This window comes from Eleutherodactylus coqui, chromosome 6 (assembly GCF_035609145.1).
Source record: "Eleutherodactylus coqui strain aEleCoq1 chromosome 6, aEleCoq1.hap1, whole genome shotgun sequence".
NCBI lineage: Eukaryota > Metazoa > Chordata > Amphibia > Anura > Eleutherodactylidae > Eleutherodactylus > Eleutherodactylus coqui.
Genome location: NC_089842.1, coordinates 172,886,317 through 172,910,548, shown reverse-complemented (window position 1 = coordinate 172,910,548; position 24,232 = coordinate 172,886,317). Strand labels below are relative to the sequence as shown.

Below are 24,232 nucleotides of genomic sequence, written 5' to 3'. Positions count from 1 at the left end.
AAACACCAAGTCTCTTATAATTAGTACGAGACTCCAAAGTACCCGGGAAATGAATTGGATTTATGTATATCCAGGTAACCGTATAGTAGGTACACATAGATTAGAGCCGTATGAGTATAATAGAAAGTCAGTTGTTATAATATGACGTTTGAAGGTGCAGCTGTAGAATTCACAGCTAGAAATGATCACTTCATGAGTCAGAGATAGAAACGGCTCTTGCAATGTTTAGAAGTGTAGTCATATAGTTCATAGCTAGGGATTTTCACTTCATGAGTCAGGGATAAAATAGCTCAACGCGTTTCCCCACTGTAAAGTGGTTCATCAGGAGCCAAGATGTATGACTGACTTATGACAATACTTCTGTCCTTTGTCTCATAAAGACCAAATAATGAAATAGGACTACTTGGTGATGGCTAGAATTTGTTTGACTTCTGGGAACTATCATAAATAAAGAATCTAGTCTAGTGTCATGTAAATGACACCAAATGGCGAGATTCTATAGTAGTGAGAAGCTCATCAAAGGGTTATCTCAGATCTTATTTGAACCCGGAAATAAGATTATATGGAGATATCATCAACTTGATACCCTCTAGAGATAGCCTGAACTCATTGTCTGCTTAAATAAGCATAAACTATGAGAATCAGAATTAGCAGTGCCAAAGAGGAACTGGCTGCTAGTAGTATAGATTATGCGGACAATAAATTAGCTTGATATACTTCTGTTCCTAAACTAGCAATAATATGCTGAAGATGTACAGATTGCCCTATAAGTCTGCTATAAAGCAGTATTTACAACTTCCTCTTGTGCTAACTGATAGTCCTCTCTATAATGACACTAACTATTAGTCTGATCTCAAATAGATGGCTATTCTACAGCCCTAATGATCGTTCAGCCAGAATGTCAGATGAGGATAGATAAAATAAAAGACAGATGGAAAGGTACAGAGCCTGTGGTTCTGATGGTGAACTACAGGCAGTAATGATTGTCTCAGCGTCAGCGGCGTATACAGCCATAAAAAGACCACCCCTTGGGGAGGGGTCATAACACCCAGCCAATAAGAAACATCCTCACGGTGGTTAATGGGAAGGGTCAGGAGCTTAGTCCTAATTAATTGGAAAATCTAGCTAGTACCTCGATAATGATTGCCACCAGTAAAGAAATGTAGAGCTAGTTGATAAGAAGCTAGTGATGGTCTTTGATCACTTATCCTTGCCGCTGATTGCTTTAGAAGTGGCGTAGTAGAATAATTCTACTCCCGGAGTTCCTCCGGGCACAGTGCGCATGCATGCGCTGCGTGATGATGTCATTACGTCAGTCATGTGATGCGCGCGCTGCATGATGACATCATTACATCAGACATGTGATGCGCGTGATGACGTCATTACGGCAATCATGTGATGTTGGTGCGCTCTCAGTTGCATAGCAACGCGGCCGCTTGTCAATTGAGTGAATAAGCCCTCATTCATTCAACAAAACTCAAGGATGGGGCAAATCGATTCACTCTCTCTAGGATAGCTGGTGATTCCATACAACGTAAGTATAAGTCAAGAAAGAGAATATAGATGCCGGATGTTCTAATGTGGCTGTGATTCAAAGAATAAAGATTAGAAACCATCCTGCATTCCAAGTATTTATTTTAAAGGCACAATAAGCTCAAACATATCTGAGCGTTGCAGATTTTCAAAAGTTCATCATAAGAGCAGAAACCATAGATGCTGAAGGTCTTGTTAATGCATTATTGGTGGCATATCATAACGAGGACTAAGAGCTTTGGACTAAAACGTCCCAATATTTTAGAAGGATGTTACTCAGATGTGGGCATATACAGTAGCCAAAATAATAGGCTGTGAAGGATGCTCAAAAGCTTAAAAAGGATAGGCAAAATTACTAGAATGAAGCTCCTAATAGAGTGAGGAACAGATCTGGCAGATCCCTAGCTATGAACTATATGACTACACTTCTAAACATTGCAAGAGCCGTTTCTATCTCTGACTCATGAAGTGGTCATTTCTAGCTGTGAATTCTACAGCTGCACCTTCAAACGTCATATTATAACAACTGACTTTCTATTATACTCATACGGCTCTAATCTATGTGTACCTACTATACGGTTACCTGGATATACATAAATCCAATTCATTTCCCGGGTACCTTGGAGTCTCGTACTAATCATAAGAGACTTGGTGTTTGGAAAGGATATCAAGATATCCTTCGTCTTTATGTTTTGTCTGTTCAGTCAGCCCATATACGTTTTTAAAGGATTTCAATAAAGATTTAATTTTTCAGTCTATACCTGTGAAGGGCTTAATTAGTGACATTATAGACTTCCCCGTTTCTGTGACTAGCCTGACAAATAAGGAACAACAGTAAGGATCCTGTGGGACAAAGCCAGGATAACCGAGCAAAGAAAAGAAGGTTTAAAGCCAGTGATCCAGCATTTATAAAGAAATATATTATTACACTATGGAGGGGGCATGGGGCAATCTCACATCTACGGGGCGAGATGTTCAGAGGCATCTAATGGCAGGTTTAAGCCTCATGTATATGACGACCTTAACAGAAAAATACATCTGATACATTTTGTATTATTTGAAGTGCAAAAGACAAAAATGCAGCTCAAGGCAGAACTCCATTTTATATAGTCACTTGAAAGGGGTATTCCAGGCATTTAACCCTTTTAGTACTGGTGACTAGAGATGAGCGAGCACCCAAATGCTCGAGTCCTCGTTATTCGAGTCGAGCTTTTCATAAAATTCGAGAGCTCTACTCGAGTAATGAACCCCATTGACTACAATGGGAGACTCGAGCATTTTTGTATGTGGGACGTCGGGTCCCGAGCTTTTTTTTTTTTTTTGGTCTCTCTCTCGGTCTCCCTCTCTCTCGGTCTCTCCTCCCTGCCAGCCAAAAAATTTGCCGTTGACATACGTGCTGCGTCGGGGAGGGGCCAAAACAGGCATGTCACAGCGGGAAGGAGGCAAAATCTGGGGCGGGGTCGAACACGGCGTGATGCTCGTTCGAGTAATGAGCACCATCAAGTATGCTAATACTCAAACGAGCATCAAGCTCGGTAGGGTACGTACGCTCAACTCTACTGGTGACTTATCCTCAGAATAAATCATCAGTAGTTGATCGTTAGAGATTCGCTGCTTGGTACCCCCAGCAATCACCTGATCTCGGGTCCCATGCTCACTGCATCAGGCCAGATATTGACAGCTCCATGTGCATTGGGGTCGGAACCAGAAGTGTAATAGAAGGCTCTGCTCCTATTGAAATTAATGGGAGCTATACCTACTATGGAATTTTTGTCTTGACCCTGATATGAACGTCCGGCCCCTCTGCAGCTTATGAGATGAGGTGATCGCCAGGATCCTAAGCGGTGGACGCCTGCCAATCAACTACTGATGACCTATGCTGAGAATAAGTCATCAATACCAAAAGGGGTTAAACGTATATAATACCCCTTAAACTACTTAAGGGCGCAGCATTTTTTTTTTCTTTATTTTTTTCCATGCTTGCATTTCAAAAACCATAACTTTTTTTTACTTTTCTATCGATGTAGCCACATGATCGCTTGTTTTTGAGGGATGGGTTGTATTTTTTGAAGTTGTTGAAGTACATAGCATATCGATTGAGCAGTTTTATATTGTTCATTAACTCAGCATTGATACAAATTTTCAATTTTTCTCCTTACTACAGTTCTTCGAAATTGTAACTGTAATAAACATCTTATAACATAAAACAACTTGTGCTGGTTGTATTATTCAAATATTAAAAATCAGAGAAAATAAAAAAGGAAGAGAAAATATTCTAGGGTTAAGGTAGAGTTTGGATTGAGCCAGGAGCCCCAAATTTCCTGGAATTTACCCGGACAGCCTCTATTCTGATAAGTAACTTTTCCATAAGGAATTACAGTTTAACAATCTAGATCCAACGTGATACCGAGGGCGGCTCAACAGCCATCCATTGCATTGCCACAGTTTTATGTGCCAAAAATAACACCTCTATAAGAAAAATACGTACCGTATTTTCTGGCATATAAGACGACGGGGCGTATAAGACGACCCCCGACTTTTCGTCTTATATGCCGGGAATACAGTGTTAAAAAAATGAATGCCCCGCCTCCAGAAAACTAATGCTCTGATTGGCCAACTTAGTCTGGCGTTAGCCAATCACAGCCAGTCAATGACTTCATGAATGGCTGTGATTGGCTAACGCCAGACTAACTTAGGCAATCAGAGCATTAGCTTTCTGGAGGCGGGCGTTTCAAGCCCCGCTTGCAGAAAGTAATGCTCTGCCAGCGTGCATGAGGGAGCAAGAGCCTGCAGCAGCGCCGTGGGAGGGGAGTATAGATTTTTTTTTTTTTTGGGACATGTATACCCGGCATATAAGACAACCCCGACTGCAAAGCAGATTATTCGGGGTTAAAAGGTCGTCTTATATGCCAAAAAATATGGTATGTATTTTGGACAGTGTTCTTCTGTTAGTAAACCACACAAAATAATTTTGGGGTCTAGGTTTTTACTAAGGTGGGGGCGGGAGGGGGGGTAAAAGTGGGTCTATAAAAGTAATGATATTAGACCAAAAATCACTGACAAAAGAACATTCCCATATTAAATGCCAGGAAGTCGCAGGAGTATTCCCCATCTTAAATAAACGACTAGTAGTGAGATATGCTTGGTGTACAATATAAAGCTGTATTAATTTATTATTAGCAGTAGGGGAAACTGGTGGGATTCAATGACATCTGACCAATGTTCGGGTGATAAGGACGGAAGAGAGGATTTCCATTTGTCATAAACAGGAAGTGGGCTATGGCCAATCTTCGCCAAATGGAGATGTGTATAAAGTGTTGAAATTAAGCCCTTAGGCCCCTGGGATTTGAGAATACCAATCGTTGGTTATTTTGAGATTTGGGTGAAAGCAAGGGGAAAAAGGATGTTTAACGCTTGGCGCAATTGAAAGTATTTAAATAATTGAAGCTGTGGCATCTGTAAGGTCTCACGCAGATGGGTAAATTAAGTATATACTTTTAAAGCTTTTTACCTTTGATATTTCATCTTTCAAAGAGTTGCTTTGATTATAAAAATGTTCTTTCTCATTTGCCATGTGCAGCTGTAGAACGTCTCTAAGGATAAAAAGAGAATTTAAAAATGTACGTTTTTAGAAATATCCACCCTAAGAGTCCTTTTACATCAGCTGAATTAACATGAGCCAATATAATAAGCATTGATTAACACACACGTCAATCGACTCTCATTTCATTTTCTTCCACATGGGCCAAGTATCAGCTTATGGGGACGAATGATTGTAATTAAGATCACCTGATAGTTACACTAATTTTGTTTGTAGCTAAGGTGTCCAATTACATTTGATAGGACATCTGAGCAAGGACTTCTTGCCAACCTACTAAAGAGGATGTTCGTATAAATCAGGGGACAAATGGAGGAAGATATGACTGCAGTAACAGAAGGTTTGTTTGTAGTCTGTTACCATGGAGACACATGTCTGTATAGGAGCTGTAGAAACAAAACATTGATAACATTTTTAAATTAAGACCTATTAAAAATATTAATTTTAGAGGCATTTAGATAAAAAAAAATACTTTGTTGTGAAGGTGGGCATAGCCTTTAAATCTCCTAGCGCTGCCCTGGGGTGAAGGAACCATGAGTATTTGGAATATAATGTATATTAATAAGTTATTCACCTTCACACAAAGTATTCTTATAACAGCTGTCACACTAACGTGCTGTTTTGTGCAAAGAATCAAGCACAGGAATCTCCAATCAGCTTTTCCCAGAACTGTCACACTTTTGTTAAAAACGTTGCGCTCTTTTCACATACTCACATTTTGTTTGAGGTATCCACTGACTGTTTCTGTTGCATGTCTAGTTTATTTGTCAGTCTCCCATGTGACGCTTGTAAAAGTAAAACCTTGCCCTTCAAAGATGATATATTCTGGAAAAGAAGATACAACTTGTACAATACTCCCTGCAATTGATCACATGTGGATCTACATTTAACCCTTTCCAATCCAATTTGTGTCCTGGTTTTCCTAGGGGGCTTACTCTTTTACTGCCATTATGCAGCGGTGTTATCTGCTGGCTAAAGCCAGTACTGCATGAGGTGACACGTTGGATAGGCTCTTACAGCAGAGAGTCTGGCAATATACAGTAAGAGAACCCCGATAGACGTCTTCCAACATCGGAGCTGTACAGCCTTAAATCATAATGTTTTTAGACATCAGACAGTGGATTGGGAAGGGTTAAAGTCCATGCCCACCAGATTCACCCCTGATACACTGGCTGTACTAAGGATGGTAATGGAGCATTGCCAATAACTTTACGGGGCAGCCAGAAGACCAGTTGTTTCATATCTTTTATTCTGGCATTATTTTATAGGGGACAGACCGACCAACACTCCCAGCAAATACCTCTTATTGCTGTGGGAAACCGCATCTAGCCGAGCATTTTCCCTATAGTAGTAACTGCTGTAGGGAAAATGTAGTACAACATGTTGACCATTCATCTGAATGGTCATCCTTGTAATACAAGGATGGCTCAAAGTCCACTAGAACGTGAGCTGCTCTTATAAAATGGCTATCCATTTTGGCTCATAGAGGTGGGTTCTGAATTGAGGACCCCTATTTGATGTCCATATGCCCCAATATTACATATGAATATGGGCAGTCATCAAGAGAAAACCTTTCCGAACTACAGGCAGCATGAACCCGGGACAGACATACCCATTGCCTCTGTTCATATAGCATTTCAGAGTAAACACACTTGGAAGTTTGACATGGAAGAGAGCTCCGGGTTATGGAAGTGGGCCGTGCCGTCCTCTCCTCACCCACAGCATGTAGAGTGATAGCTCTCTCCCTATACACAGAAGAGAAGGGACACCTGTCATTCCAAATGATGTGGTTGGGAAGAGGCGCAGCCCACCTCCTGACTCAAGAGTTTGGGGGCAATGGGCATACATGTCCTATGTTCATGCTGCCTATGGTTCGGGCTACAAACCCCCAGTGACAGGTTCTCTTTAAATATATAGTGGAACATGTGGTTCCTAAACCACCACACAGTCACTACTATGGGGATAGGCCACATCTCATCTTAATTTGAACATAAACGTAAACTGACACCAAGTCATACTATTACTGTATATTCTAACAGCCATGAGGTTCTACTGTAGTATGGGAGTGTGAGTACAGTATACTATGTACACTGCTTTGTGGAGGCAGCATGCTATTTTACACTGATAAGTGGAACAGCCCAATCGATTTGATTTGCTGTACAGAGCATACTACACATTATACTTGTGTGATTGTTCTCAGTGTGAGAAACCAAGTAATCTTGTAGATATGATAACTTTTAATGGCTAACAAAAATACATGATGTTACAGCAAGCTTTCAGATCTTTTAGCGATCCTTCCTTAGGCTTAAATGGAACTGGTTTGGATGGGGCACATATATAATATACAAATGTAGAGAGGACACCCCTCTTGATTGAAATACAAATGTTCACACACAGAAATTTGAGACTGTTTTGCACTCAAAACTTCAAACAGCAGACCTGCACATGGAAGGAGATGCAGCACCACCTATTGGATGGCAACATTATTACAAGTCAAGTTCTGAATTTTTATGAAGTAAAAAAAAAAAATGATTGGGAAGAGGACATCCCTCTTGACCTCCACGAATGCAAGAATCCCGGGCTGAAGTTCATTTCATTCTTGAGCGTATCAAACATGACTATGATTTTGTACTCCCAAATTCTTCTGTGACGCTGCAACTTGGTTTCTCTTGCTGGGAACAATCACACTTTGCTCTACTGGCTAACACGGTACCAAACCTTTTTTACACATTATACTTGTATCAGTATCTAATGTCTACATCTTACCTCCTGCTCCAGGTTAATTTTCTCTTCCACATCAAATAGCACTGATCGCCTTTGACTGAGATGTACTTTCTTTTCTGCATTTCTGGCATCTTGGATTTCAGTCTTTCTTTTTGTCTCCACAATCTAGACAGTCAATAAAGTCGAATGTAAGGATTTATGCTTCTTAGAAATAATTAAATAGGGATGATATTTTATTATGTGCCTTTAGAACATATTTTGGGGTATGTTCACACTTGCACTATGACATCCTATTGTGGTTGAATCATTTTTGACCTGTCAACATGAAAGCAAGCCTTGAAATAAAGCAGACAGACCGCATTACAACTCAATGTGGCCGTTCAGATCCACCGTGTGAAAAGAGCAACATAATCAGCAAATCCCAGCAGCTGGGTTGGAAATGCTCCTAAAAATTTGCTCCTTTCACCTAAATTTTTGGGTTGTCTTCTGTTGACAAGTATAAAAGTTCTTATGGACAGAGCACTTGCCCTGTCAACGGACAAAATCTGTATGCGGAGTTCCGACGTGGAAGATCAAGTTTCCGCATCAAAAAGTGACATGTCAGTTCTTGACGTGAAAATGTGATTTACTGCGTCAGAATTCTACATGCGAATTTTGCCCATTGACAGGGCGGATTGCACGTTCAGATCCACACCAAAAATCCATGGATTTTGGCACGTTTTTTGTGGCGGAATTAATACTGAAAATTCCACCCATAGCATACATTCACACGTTGCAGATTTTTGATGTAGATCTGCAACAGATTTCACTCTTTCAATTGAAGGACTGAAGTCTGCTGCAGATTTTGATGCGGAATTTGACACGGACTTCGGTGTGGATTCTCCACTATGTGTGAACATACTCTATTGGTATGGCTAGGGGTTCATATGTGGCGGAATTTGCTGCAGATACATGCCAAAATCTGCAGCATAATTTGTGCTGTGGATTTTGATGCAGACCTGCTGCAGATTTTACCCTTTCAATTGAAAGGGTGAAGTCTGCTATGGATTCGGATCATAATCAGCGTCAAAATCCATACCAATGGTGTGTATTTTGATGCAGATTTAAGGTTATATTCAGACAGAGGAATTTATGGTGAAATTTTTTTGCATGAATTCCACCTCTAAAACCCACGTCAAAATTTGCTGAATTTTGTCGCAGTTTTTTTTAGTGAAGACCGAAACGCGTATTTAGCATGTCAATGGGCAAGATCCATGTGCAGAATTCTAACATGGTAAACCGTGTATCCACAACTTTCTGCATCAAGAAGTGACAGGTCACTGCTTGACGTGGAAACACTCGTTTCCACGTCGGAATTCCAGATGTGCATTTTGCCCATTGAGAGGGCTAATCCCGCACATGGCACCGTGACAGTGTGCAGCAGATTCTGACATGGTGTTTAAAGGTGGAATTGATGCAGAAAATTACTTGGTGAATTCTGCAACGTGAAAATACCCCATGCAGAAATTCTGCACTAGAGATGAGCGAGCACGCTCAGTTAAGGCAGTTTCTCGAGTAACTGCATACTCGTCCGAGAAAATTCAGGGAAGCGGCACTAGTCTTAACTTACATTAGTAAAAACAGATGACAAGTTCCCTTTAAGTACAGCAAAAAATAATACAGAAACTAGATACAAGCAAGTATTTGTAAAACTGCTTTTGGGACTCCTGAAGTCAGAACCAATAAAGGATGACTCCAGTATTAATGAATGGGATGCAGAAAGTACAGTAAGAGTAAATTCATATGGTATGACTCTGGGCACCTCTGCAGTTAGCTTTCCCGTCTCCTCAGTGAACTGCTGCCGTTCTATCGCCATATCCTCTGCGAGGTCTTCAGTTCTGTTCTGATAATCAGTGACGGCTTCTTCGGCTTCTTTCCGTTTGTTGTGCGTCTCATTTACAAGAATACTCTGATGGGCTTTGCCTGCCATCTGCTGGTTTAGTAGAGCGACTGCTTCTTCATGTTCGGCCCATAATGTATCTTCCTGTTGACTAGTGGAAATGAAAGTCATGATAGGAGGTCAGCATATAACATCCCAGTGATATGAGACAATGCAATATCTGGGTTTTAAAGCATAGCTAAGCCTCTTTGTAAAGATAAACAGCCATAATATAAAAGGAAATTTCCTACCATCTTCCTGTTGTATTAGAAAACTGTAGGTCCAAAATCCTGTGCTAATTAATGTCATACTAACATTTTATAGTGGTCACAACTCAAATTTTTCATACATAGCATCAAATCTCTGCTTCCCAGCAAACAGCTGTAGTATTAGAGGGGTTTTGCCGCCAGTACATGGGTACTTAATTAGGTAGCAAATATTATTTTCGGCATTTAGCAATTAAAAAGGGGTTGTCCCGTTACGGACAATATTTCCCCTATAGCTCCAACTGTTAACCCTTTGCAATCCAATTTTGAATTCAGAGTTTCCCAGGGTTTTTTTATCTTTCCGCCATTATACAATGGCGCCATGTGCTGGCTAGAGCCAGTACTGCAGTATGGGACATGCTGAAGAGGCCCCCAACAACAGAGCGGCCAGTCATCTACAGTAAGAATACCCTGCCGGACGTCTTCCGACATCAGAGCTGTACAGCCTTCAATCAGAATGTCTTTAGACGTCAGACAGTGGATTGGAGAGGGTTAAAATAACAAAAGAGCTGTACTTACCTCTCCTCTACCGTGAGGATCCGGTGCTCTAGCCCTCCCAGTGTTTGTTGTAGAAGACAATGTCAACGAAAGTCACCTGACCGCTGCAGCCAATCAGGCTGCAGCGCCACTGTTCAGAATTCCTAGCATTATGGTGCCCAGGATGTGAGCGCTAATGCCAGGAGAATGAGCGGTGACACTGCCGGCTATGATTGACTGTAGCGGTCAGGTGACTTCTGGGGACAAACACAGGGGAGATAGCGGGGCTACAGCACTGGATTCTTATAGTTCAGAAAGCATACCTATTGGTTTTCTTGTTATTTTAACACAGTTGGAGCTATAGGGAGTATATTGTCCAGTAACTGGACAACCCCTTTAACACCAATTAAAATCCATGCCTCACTGCAAAGATATCTACCTTCCATCATAATAATGCCCTTGGCGTTACTGGTATGCCTGCTCTGCCTGTCCATTTATGTGACACTGTTATGATGGCTGAGCATGTGCGGTCACTCCTGCATGAACTCAGCGGCGCTCTTCCTCTGCATGTGCCATGGTAAGATTAGTTCCGTTCGCCTTTGCTGGCTCCTTCCAAGTGCTATGGAAGCTGGGCATGCACAAGGAACGTCTGACGCTATCATATAAAGACACCCGCTGCTGTAAAGCATCACCAGTGACGTTTTCTCCATAGCCAGATGAAGCAGAGGGATTAAAGGGGTTGTCCCGAGGCAGCAAGTGGGTCTATACACTTCTGTATGGCCATAATAATGCACTTTGTAATGTACATTGTGCATTAATTATGAGCCATACAGAAGTTATAAAAAGTTTTTTACTTACCTGCTCCGTTGCTAGCGTCCTCGTCTCCATGGTGCCGACTAATTTTTGGCCTCCGATGGCCAAATTAGCCGCGCTTGCGCAGTCCGGGTCTTCAGCAGTCTTCTATGGAGCCGCTCGTGCCAGAGAGCGGCTCCGTGTAGCTCCGCCCCGTCACGTGCCGATTCCAGCCAATCAGGAGGCTGGAATCGGCAGTGGACCGCACAGAAGAGCTGCGGTCCACGAAGACAGAGGATCCCGGCGGCCATCTTCAGCAGGTGAGTATGAAGACGCCGGACCGCCGGGATTCAGGTAAGCGCTGTGCGGGTGGTTTTTTTAACCCCTGCATCGGGGTTGTCTCGCGCCGAACGGGGGGGGGGGGGTTTAAAAAAAAAAAAACCCGTTTCGGCGCGGGACATCTCTTTTAAAGTATACCAAAGTGCATGCGCAGGAGGAGCGCCACTGGGTTCACAGAGGAAAGGAGTGGCTGGACAGCCATCTGTCTGGGATGTTTTAGTGATCCTGCACTGTACAGGGGTTGGACCAGATGACCCTGGAGGTCCCTTCCAACTCTACCATTCTATGATTCTATGAGTGACCACACATGCTCAGCCATCAGAGCAGTGTCCCATACATGGGGGTCAAAGAGGGCAGCAACACCACGAAGCGGTATACTTTTTCTTTTTAAAAGGTTTTATTTATGCTTTTGTAACAAAATGCAAAATTACAGAAAAACAGACAAGAACATAAACAACCCTAAATGTCAAAGAAAACAAAGGCAAGTAAAACCCACAATATATTTTCTGCAGGACCAAACAAGATAATCATAGCTTGAACAAGTGCCAGTTGGCTACAGAGGGGGAACAGTTTGGATTAGTAATCAACTGGGAGTCAAACAGAACATACCGAAGCATAACAAATACTCATCTGTGCAACTCAGAGCGTCGGCCTTATGATGAAATGTAGACATTAGAGATGAGCGAGTATACTCGCTAAGGCTAACTACTCGAGCGAGTAATGCCTCTCCCGCTTGTCTGTAAAGATTCGGCTGCTGGCGCGGGTGAGAGGTGAGTTGCGGCGAGGAGCAGGGGGGAGCTGGGGGGAGAGAGGGAGAGAGAGATCTCCCCTCCGTTCCTCCCCGCTCTCCCCCGCCGCTCCCCGCCCCCCGCATCTTTAGAGACGAGCGGGGAGATACTCGGCTAAGGCTCTACTCGCTCAAATAATGTGCCTTAGCGAGTATACTGGCTCATCTCTAGTAGACATCTTTACAAGTCACCAGTCTTACTGTTATTGATTTAACTTCTTGATAAAGAGCGTACATATTCTGCAGCGCTGCACACTCATTTTCAGCAGTTATGTTGGGCTCTGTCCACATGTGGCCTGCTAATCTACATTCACTTATTAGTATATTTTTGTTTCCTTTTTTTTTTTTTTTTTTTAAATCTGTGTTAAATCGCTAGAATGAGCGAACCTACTCAGCCACACCCCTTTTTCACCCGAGCGCCGCGATTTTCGAGTACTTCCGTACTCGGGCGAAAAGATTCGGGGGGCGCCGTGGATGAGTGGGGGGGGGGGTTGCAGCCGGGAGAGAGGGCTCCCCCCTGCTACCCCCTGCTCCACCACGCCTCCCCCCGCCCCCCGAATCTTTTCACCCAAGTACGGAAGTACTCGAAAATCGCGGCGCTCAGGTGAAAAAGGGGCGTGGCCGAGTAGGTTCGCTCATCTCTACATTCTAGCGATTTAACACAGATTTAAAAAAAAAAAAAAAAAGGAAACAAAAATATACTAATAAGTGAATGTAGATTAGCAGCCCACATGTGGACAGAGCCCAACATAACTGCTGAAAATGAGTGTGCAGCGCTGCAGAATATGTAATTACTCGAAACGAGTCCATTCGCTCATCTCTACTAGAATGACAAAATTACTGTTTCATACCTAATTAGATATCCATGTAATGATGGTAGAATCCCTTTAAATTCTGCCTGCTAGGAGGAGCTAACTGCATACGTAACTCAATAATAGAACAGCCTTAACTCTTTCCAATCCACTGTCTGATGTCCTCCTACATTCTGATTGAAGCTTGTACAGCTCCAATATCAGAAGACGTTCGACAGGGTATTCTTACCATCTATTGCCAGCCACTCCGCTGTCAGAGCCTCTCTGGCGCACACACACTGACTTTAACCAGCTGATGGCACCATTGTATAACAGCAAAAAGAGAAAGCCTCTTAGGAAACCCTGAATCCAAAATTGGATTGAAGAGGGTTAAAGCCCATTTACACGGAGTGATGATCACATTAAAAAAAAAAACGCTAATCGGCGATCATTTTAGTGATAATCGGTGTGTGTAAATGTGCGCCCATCGTCAGCTTTTTGGGCACTGTTAGCTGATTGTTAAATTAAAGCTAGCCTAAAAATTGTCCTTTACTCTTATCAGCAGTTCTCCACGGGGAGTGCTGATAGCAACAGTCATCCCAACGATCGTTTCTGTGCTTTTACACAGGAGCGATAATCACTTCCTAAATAGAGGTGAAGCGTGTCGGAGATCTCCTCCGAACAAATTACGGCAATTTTCATAAGGCCGAGGAAATTGCATGAGATTTCTGTGTTGGGAGACTCATAAATTTGTCACAGATATGAACCCCATTCTTTTGAATTGGGTCATATAAATGAGCAGTGCAATGCGATGCAGGAAACAAATTGCGGCACGTCCTATCTTTGGGCGTGCCATCGCATCACCCATCGTTTTCAATCGGGCCGGCAGCATCGCATTACGTGCTACGTGTACGAGGTGCAAAGTGATGCAAGGTTTTTTCATTGAAAACACGTGAAGTTAAAAAAATCTAAGAACTGAATTTAATTTCTTTCAATTTTAAGGAACACAATTCAATAATTTATTTACTAGAGATTTTTTATGGGAAATAAGAAGAAATGCTCTTTAATCCTTAGGAGAGATCCATACAAGTACCAATTGTAAATTAATTGATTCAAACAGCTATCTTGATTTTCACAGTTGTCATGATAAAAGTTTGAAATCTAATATAGCGTACGGTCAATTTAGGAGGGTAAGGCGCAATTGCTCCTCTATTGATACTTTTAACAAACATGCTACTGCTTAAAGAGGGGTTTTCAACTTAGCCTATCGTACAGCACTAGAATACGACCCCAAAAAAACTGGTAGAAATTAATAAGAAAATGATGACTACAATAATGGCCCAAAATATGGGCTAGATTTAGTATCTAGCACAGTCAGATAAAAAACATTGGGGTATATTAAGGAATGACCCTTTTTTACAGGATGCTATTCCTGATAGACCAAATAAGGTCTTTCGTTGTTCTAAGCCTTTTAGGAATATGTTAGCACTAGAGATGAGCGAACTTACTTGGCTAGGGCGTTTTTGCACTCGAGCACCGCTTTTTTCCGAGTAACTGACTACTCGGACGAAAAGATTCGGGGGGGGGGGCGCCGGGGGGGGGGCGGCGTGGTGGAGCGGGGGGTAGCAGTGGGGAACAGGGGGGAGCTCTCTCTCCCCCCCCCCCCCCACTCCCCTCTGCAACCCCCCGGTCACCCCGGGCGACCCCCAAATCTTTTAGTCCAAGTAGTCAGTTACTTGGAAAAAGCGGTGCTCGGGTCCAAAAACACCCGAACCGAGTACGTTCGCTCATCTCTAGTTAGCACCATCCTGTCTTTGAAAAAAGGTTGTCAGACACCAGAGTGTCATCAGCCATCCCTCTGATGGAAGCGTATAGATGTGGTTCAAAAAGGTGTAATAGCGGTTTCCATATCCAACATGGGAGAAAGGACATTAGATTGGAACATGAACAAAAGTGCATACACCTAAAATACCATATGATGTAGTTCAGAATATGTTGTGTTCCTCTTAGAGTGCCCTTGTGGGTTAAAATATGTGGACCGCACTATTAATGCTCTAAGAACTCAATTAAGTAAATAATATAAAAAACGGATTCGATAAACAGTTTATCCCGCCATTTTCGGATCTTTCACGACAAAAATCCACAGTTACTACATGTTACTCCCCTGGAATTAGTAGAATCCAAGTCGTTTATGAAGTTGAAAATGAAAGAAATGTACTGGATTTACAGGCTGAACACACTTTCACCTAATGGGCATAATAAAGTTTTAGAAAGATTTTAATGTTCCTAATTATTGTTTTTTTTGTTTGTTTTTTGTATTTATCTGGCATGTGCTGTTTTTTAAAGGTAGCTGATATGGATCCCTTTATCTAGGAATATATATGTATGTTTATGACAAAAAATTGTTTAGCTTTTATATATTTATTTTGTGTGCATGTATATTTATTAATTCATATTGTTATATATGCTCCGTCATTTATTATGTCGACTGTGCCCATTTATGCATTTATATACAATTTTATATCATTTTTCTACATCTCCAGTTATGTTCTTTGTATTAACTATTTTAAAATGACTACTATGGCTTTACTACAGATTTTATCACACGCTCCTTGCCTTCCCTTTTTCATCTGCGTGTGTGTGGATACTGAAACGCATAATGCGTTCCAACTTGCCTGCACTGCATGCTGACGTTCCCCCAAGCCTCTTTCAAGTTTAACACAAATGTGTACCATGGAATGCACGCCATGTTCCACTTGGCCGCCATAATGGCCCCAGTGACACTTACAGTGTCGCGGTGCATGACGCGTATGCAGGTCTGGAGCCGGGCGAACCGGCATGCCTCAGTCGGGGTGGAATACTTCCAGGTAAACAGTTATTTTATCTATTTATATACGAGGTGTTACTTGCAGTGTTATGCTTGATAAATGACTATTGAAACGCGTTGCTTTTGTCTGTTTAGTGGATGAGCTTGTATCCCTCTTTATTGACATGCATGTATCTTCACTTTCTATTGGAACAATAAATCTCCTTAAATAAGAAGAGCGCAGAGGTTTTTTGCTGCCGTGGCAGTTCTTTCATTCTTTTAAATCTGGTGACTGGACAGGTCACAGAAGTGTGTCAATGTTGTGGAGGCTCCTGTGACACCCTAGTGTATGTGGCCGAGCATTAAATTGCTGGAAAATGCCTCTTGGAAGCCGCCATGAGGGGAACACATGTGGTTGCAGGATGTCCTGAGTATATCGCTGAGCTGTCATTGTCCCTCATACCATTACTACGGGTGACCCACTCTCATATGCAATTGCCTGCCAGACCATCACACCAGCAGGGGGCAGTGTGCGGCTCCACTGCAGAGGCAGGACTGAGGCACTCACCTTTAGGTCTCCAGACTCAAACATGCCCGTCTTCAGTGCCCAAACTAAACCTGGATTCGTTACTGAAGACAACCTGGTTCCGTTTGATAGGCATTTACGACGCCATGCAAATGGGTAGTTGTCAAAGGCAGTACATGTAATGAGCGCTGTGAGACCAAATGTCCCTCAGCCAAGGGGCTGGAAATAGTTCCGACAGACACAGCAGCCTGAAACGATGGTGTCACCTGTCTCTGGATGGTGGACAACAAAACAGTTGGAGCTCCTTATGCTTGTCAGACAATCACAGAATACTCTCTACCGGTGGTCTGTTAAGGGCGTCCTGGGCCCGGTCACCTTGCGTGTGTACCCTTACACATCCACTGGTCCCAACTCCTTATGACAATCTGGTCCGAACGGCCCAAAGAGCGGACAATTCCTCAATACGACCATCCAGCTTCTCGCATTCCTATAATGCACCCCCTCTCAAACCCTGTTAACTGGGTGAAATCTCTTTGATGGCGTCGTAGAGGTGTCTAGTGGTCTACAAGCTCTACAGAAGCGGAAAAAGAGGTCACTACATACAAGTAGCCTCCAAGCCTTTTTATAGGCCAAGGGTGGACCACTTTGCAAGACGTAGTTGGCAAGACCTCGTCTAATCACACCACAACTGTAATTATCTGCATATCTTCCTGAGATGTAACTGCATGCCGAGTTTTTCAGCAAAACAACAACTTCTTCAAGGCACCTGGTTTTTTTTTACAATGAGTGTATATTTCAGTTGAATGTGGCCCCCAGCCATCAGTCAAAGTTTAATGTGGCTCACAAAGTAAGAATGGTTGGTGACCTCTGTTATATAGAATACCAAATTAGTATTGCAAAGCATGATTTATCTTCCAAGAGGATATCAGCACTCCACGCTTCACAAGACTGTACTGTAAAGGACATTTCAGGCAAATCTTTACAAAGATTAATGGCTGATAATTATATTGACTGCAATGCTGTGCACATAAATTATTAAGTGAGGAGCGATAAAACCTGCTTTTCAGCTAAATTATTAGATGCATGTTATGTTTTAAGTCCAACTTATTCCTAGTTAATTCATTCTTACAGGATAATATATAAATAATATATATTGTAGAAATTAATCTAAATCTTGTTTCAGCCAAAAGTTCCAGACAAGAATATGATCTATAAATACAAGCATGTAAATGAGGCCTTAGTAAAAGTCATTCTACACCTAGTAGTGCACAATGTAGTAAGAGTCTATGTAAAGGACCCCCCATAGACACTTATTTAATGATATACAAAGTAGAGTCCAAAGTAAATCAATTTACCTCAAATACACATTCATCTCCTCAAGTTCTTTTTGTTTCCTTTCAGTTTTTTCCAGTTCCCAGTTGACACGTTTCAGTTCGTTTTCTAACTGAAGTCTTTCGGAAGCAATGGACTCCCGAGCACTTGTAACTGCATCTAGTAGGAGTAACACCATATCCGGTCACTCTTCACATGAGAATATAGTGGCATGTTCATTCACATCCTTAGATGACAGGAGGAACCAATATATATAGGTCTGCTGTAATCACTCCTGCTTATAATAACTATATCAGTTTTGTAAAACTTTTTACAACAGTTTCTGGCATACAAAAGTTGAAACTTTTTCCGCAAGCAGGTTTTTGTGCAAAATATTTGTGACTTTTCTTCTTTCCCTGCCGCCCCGCCACTTTTTAACAAAATGGGTGGGGTTTTCAGGACCGGGCATGGCTGCTCCGAACCGGCAGATTTATGTATAATTTACGCCAGAAAATGACAAACTATGACAGAGATGTATGCCAGGCTCTGATGTTGGTAGACGTCCGTCTGGGTTCTCGTACTGTATATTGCCAGCCTCTCTGCTGTCGGATCCCATTCAATGAGTCACCTCATGCAGTACTGGCTTTAGCCAGCAGATAGCGCCATCGTATAACGGCAGAAAAAGAGTAAGCCCTCCCCTCTGGATTGGAAAAGGTTAATACATAAACAGGCGTACACCTCTTCAAGTATAAAGCGCACTGCATGCCAGCGGGAATCATACTAATCCCGGTGTCAGAGATACCAGGTTTAGTAAATTTCTCCCTGTATGGTAGTATAGGGTGCCATACAGCTATCACTGTGCAAGCATCAAGTCAATGTGGTTCACATATGAATTAACCCATTTAGGACCAAGCACAGTAAATTACGGCGCTTGGTCCTGGGCTTTAAAGCCCCTGTTCTGAAATCAATCAGAAGCAAGAACCCATTGAAGGCAGGAGTGCTTTTTAACCCTTTCTGCCTTCTCCTTTGTGTAGTATACATTGCTCAATAAGTGCCATGTACTAAAGAGTGAAAATCTTTTTCCACTATGTGAGCCGGCTGCTGGGATTCCCTGGCACAGCAGAGCTATGGGGTCCTAACAGACCCTGATCTGCCAGTGACTATTGTCACTACAGGGGATGTTTCTCCCTGTAACTGAGACTTCTATGGATGCTTCATCTACAGTGGAAAAGTGTCAAATAAAAAAAATAAAAAAACATGTGAATGTCCCCCAGAGGTTTTCTATGACTTCACGGGAGACATAGATCTAAAAAAAAATTAAATAAATAGGTAAAACAAAAATTACAGAATAAAATAAAAATATATACATAAAAAAGGAATAACCCAAAGCCGACGCCAACCAAAACTATCACCATATGCGTCCTGTAATCCAAAACCATACATATTATATATCAAAACGTCTGAAACGAAATGAGGAACCCATTCCCATTCTTTATTTCAGCGTAAATATATAAATAAATAAAAAAATAACTATAAATGTTAAAAACATTTTTTTAGCTTTATACCCCTAATAAAACAGGAAAAAGTCACTGAAAAAGATATTAAAAAAATAGCGCTATATGTCACAAAAAAAAACAAAACGCAGCAAAAATAATTTTGGTAACTGAAGGTAAAAAAAATAGGGCATTAAAACCACCATATGGGAAAAATCCCTAAAAAGGGTCTGGCCCTTAAGGTACAAAACAGCCTGGTCCTTAAAGGGGTTGTCTCGCGAAAGCAAGTGGGGTTAAGCACTTCTGTATGGCCATATTAATGCACTTTGTAATATACATCGTGCATTAAATATGAGCCATACAGAAGTTATTCACTTACCTTCCCTGCGCTGGCGTCCCCGTCTCCATGGCTCCATCTAACTTCAGCGTCTCCTGATTGGCTGGAATCGGTACACGTGACGGGGCGGAGCTACGCGATGATGTGTAGAAGGGGCGGAGCCAGAACGCCGCTCGTGCCAGACCGAGCCGAAGGCAGAAGACCCTTCTGCGCAAGCGTGTCTAATCTGGCGATTAGACGCTGAAGTTAGACGGAGCCATGGAGACGGGGACGCCAGCGCAGGGAAGGTAAGTGAATAACTTCTGTATGGCTCATATTTAATGCACGATGTATATTACAAAGTGCATTATTATGGCCATACAGAAGTGCTTAACCCCACTTGCTTTCGCGAGACAACCCCTTTAAGGGGTTAAAAAGGGTTGTCCGGTTACTGGACAATTTTGCAGCTATAGCTCCAAGTGCCTTAAAATAATAGAAAGAGCACTACTTATCCGTCATCAGCAATGGAGGTTCCAGAAACATTGCCCTGCCGTCTGTCCAGCGATTGTTGTGAAGATAATATCACAGGAAGTCCCCTGACCGCTGCAGCATGACTACCTATTCTCCTGGCATCAGTGCACACATCCTGTGCGCCATGATCTAGGAATTCAGAACAGTGACACTGCAGCTTCTGATTGGCAGTAGTGGTCATGTGACTTCCTGTGACATCATCTTCCACAACAATCACCAGGTGGACAGCGGGGCAACGCTGGATCTTCACTACAGAGGGCGGGTAAGTATTTATTTTAAGGCATTTGGAGCTGGAGCTGCAAAATTGTACAGTAAACAGACAACCCCTTTGAGTGTTAAATAGGTTTTCCAGGACTAAAGTATTTAAGACCTATCATCCAGACAAGTCATCAATAGTTGATCAGTGGGGATCTGCCGCTCAGCATCCATTGCCTCTTCACACGCCTGTGATGTCATGTTCATCAGTCACATGGCCTGAGGGCAGCTCAGTCACAAGATTCAATGGACAGGACTGAACAGAATATCATTCACAATTGCTATCTATATATATAAAATTGAATGTATGTCTGTCTGCGTGCGTGCGTGCGTGCGTGTGTGCGTGCGTGCGTGTTTGTCCTTTATGCGCTACTACACCATTCATCCGATCGCCATGAAACTTTGGGAAGTTGTTGAGTACACTCCTGGGAAGATTATAGGCATAGTACAAATATCCTACGATAAATGGCGCGCGAGCTTCGTCGAAAGTTACGCCCCCCCCCACGTAGATCGAATAAGTAAGCCACCTGCTATTGTGATGTCATCACTGATGTCATCAACATCGGACGCCCTTGAACATGCCCCAACATGTTCTATAAAGCTGCATTGTGATGTCATTAAGGCTCTATTATGACACGTACAGCTTGGAACCACTAGAGCACGCCAGCCAATTACCATTGGAGTTGGAAGTGGGTAAACAAGTACTAGGATATCTTCCTAAGAAGCCACAGCAGCCGGATAAATTGTATGTTCCACCCAACGGCTATTTTATTCAGCCCGCAAGGGGGAAGCAGCGGCCTACAAAATCTAATTCTCTCATTTCCTGATGTCATAGATAGATAGATAGATAGATAGATAGATAGATAGATAGATAGACTGTATGCAATAACCCAGATAGATAGATAGATAGACTGTATGCAATAACCCAGATAGATAGATAGATAGATAGATAGATAGACTGTATGCAATAACCCAGATAGATAGATAGATAGATAGATAGACTGTATGCAATAACCCTGATAGATAGATAGATAGATAGATAGATAGATAGACTGTATGCAATAACCCTGATAGATAGATAGATAGATAGATAGATAGATAGATAGACTGTATGCAATAACCCAGATAGATAGATAGATAGATAGATAGACTGTATGCAATAACCCAGATAGATAGATAGATTGATAGATAGATAGATAGATAGATAGATAGATAGACTGTATGCAATGACACGTACAGCTTGAAACCATAAATACTAGAGCACGCCAGCCATTTACAGTCAGTCTCCATTGGAGTTGGAAGTGGGCAAACATGTACTAGGCTATCTTCCCAAGAAGCCACAGCAGCCGGATAAATTGTATGTTCCACCCAACGGCTATTTTATTCAGCCCGCAAGGGGGAAGCAGCGGCCTACAAAATCTCATTCAGGTAGGTAGGTTCAGTTCTTGGAGGTTGGGGAATGCTTATGGGCAAGGCCTTATGTCTCATCCCAACTTAATTCTCTCACTTCCCAATGTCATAGAAACTTAAAATTTGGCACGAGCATTGATTATGTCATAAATAGGAAAAGTTAATGGGTCCCAACTCGATTATTCAATTCAAAGCGCCAAAGAATTAGCGTTCAAATTTTACGTACGGAATCTAATTCTCTCATTTCCTGATGTCATAGATAGATAGATAGATAGATAGACTGTATGCAATAACCCTGATAGATAGATAGATAGATAGATAGATAGATAGATAGATAGATAGACTGTATGCAATGACACGTACAGCTTGAAACCATAAATACTAGAGCACGCCAGCCATTTACAGTCAGTCTCCATTGGAGTTGGAAGTGGGCAAACATGTACTAGGCTATCTTCCCAAGAAGCCACAGCAGACGGATAAATTGGATGTTCCACACAACGGCTATTTTATTCAGCCTGCAAGGGGGAAGCAGCGGCCTACAAAACCTCAGTGGTCGCTGCTGCCGTCATCTAGATATATAAAAACGAATGTATGTATGTATGTCTGTCTTCGCAGCAACGCGCGACGGGTACGCTAGTACAATATATGATACTGTGTCTGGTAAGGACTGAAATAGCTGCGCTCACCTGACTGCCATGGTCACTTCAATTAGTGGACATCCTGTGCAATGGACCTCCACCAATCGACTGTTAATGACCTACCCTGAAGATAGATCATCGATAATTCCATAGTTTACTCCCTGAAAACCCCTTTAAGTGACTGTTGATAGCTATTAGCTGCATGGTTTGCCTGAAACTCCATAACCATTGAGAGTCAGTTAACAAATTTGCAAGCCACACTAGGAGCTTTTTCCCACATCGTAGCCACATCTTGGTGTGAAGTCCTAACATTAGACTGCTGTCGCACCGGCCACAAAATTGCGCAATTTTCTCGTGATGCGTCAGTGTTACAAACCACATCTATGTGAAGCCCATGCTTTCCAATGGGTTCCCTGGGGGGAAAAAATTGTGCCATGTTCTATACAGCCGCGACTTGTGATGTTTTGTAGCCCGTGTTTGCCTATGGAGGTTTCCTTTGTGCTGCATTGCATCGCACAAGATTGTAGTTTTCGTGTGGTGTGATGCGACTTTTACACTAGGAAGTCCTACTGTTTGTCCTTAAAATAAGCCCTAGCTGCATAAAAAAAATCAAACTACTAACAACCACTTGTCTGTGAGTGTGTGTGTGTGATTCTTATGCTCCACCCCCGGTGATGTCATCGCTCCACCCCCAACCCCCCCTGGTGATGTCATTGAAGGTCCTACAACATATATAAAACACAGAGCCTGACTGACAGAAGAACAACACAGTTAGGGCTCTTAAAAAGGGGAGGACAAAAATAACAAAATGAGAATGCAACTAAGCCGCTTTTATGTCAGACACAACTCAGCACTCCTGACAGAATACACTGACCTGCCACAACCACAGAGATCTGGTGGGCTGAAGGTGATGTTACTGCGGTGGGAGGAGCCAAGCTGTGTTTGTCTTGCGTAGTAATCAAGCTGCTGTGTGTGTGATGTGCCACCAGAAACACCGGTACTATAATTTCCTAATAATTACTAGTACATTACCTAACAGGCATTGTTCGCTCTGCCACACTCCTCCCCCAGCAGTTCCGCAGCACTTGTTTGTAGTCTTCAGCCAGGGCTTCCTAGTCAGGGGTTCAAAATTCCTGCCTCCAGTGAGTGCTGGCTCTGATTGGTCAAGATGATGGCTGTGATTGGTTCATCGAGTGCTGCAGTGATTGGTTCTCGAGCGCTGCGGCTCAGTCAATCAGAGCCAGTGATTCCTGGAGGCGGGGTTTTTGAACCCCCTGACCGGGAAGCGCTAGCTGAAGACTACAAACAAGTGCAGCGGAACTGCCAAAAAAGTGCGGTGGACCAGACAGCGCCTGTTAGGTAATGTATTATTTTTCGTTTTTTTTTATTTCAGCGTGCTGGGGCTTAGACTCCTCCCAGCCCCCCGCCCCCTGAGAATCCCTGCTAAAGAGCTCTCTTAGTCGCGCGACTATTGCAGCGAAAAAACGCAGCAATATTGCACAGAACACAGCTGCAATATCGCTGCAATTTTCTCACGGCAATATCATCGGCGCCCGTGTGAAAGAGGCCTTAATAATATACACCAATCAACAAGTGGTGGGATATATTAGGCAGCAAGTAAATAGCCAGTTCTTGAAGTTGAAGTGTTGTAAGCAGGAAAATAAGGCAAGTGTAAGGATCTCAGCAACTTTGTCAAGGGTGAAATTGTAATGGCTAGACAA

The 24,232-nt window shown here is 42.5% G+C and overlaps 1 protein-coding gene across 1 annotated transcript in view; it reads right to left on the bottom strand.

The window, feature by feature from the left end:
• CCDC175 (coiled-coil domain containing 175) overlaps positions 1 to 24,232 on the bottom strand; it is a 54,935-nt gene that overhangs the window by 14,136 nt on the left and 16,567 nt on the right. Inside the window, exons 4-8 of the mRNA XM_066608219.1 lie at positions 17,913 to 18,048; positions 9,657 to 9,885; positions 7,898 to 8,020; positions 5,847 to 5,956; positions 5,045 to 5,126 (exon numbers count right to left, since the gene is read on the bottom strand). Coding sequence (XP_066464316.1) covers positions 5,045 to 5,126; positions 5,847 to 5,956; positions 7,898 to 8,020; positions 9,657 to 9,885; positions 17,913 to 18,048 — 680 coding nt within the window. The remainder of the gene's footprint in view (positions 1 to 5,044; positions 5,127 to 5,846; positions 5,957 to 7,897; positions 8,021 to 9,656; positions 9,886 to 17,912; positions 18,049 to 24,232) is intronic.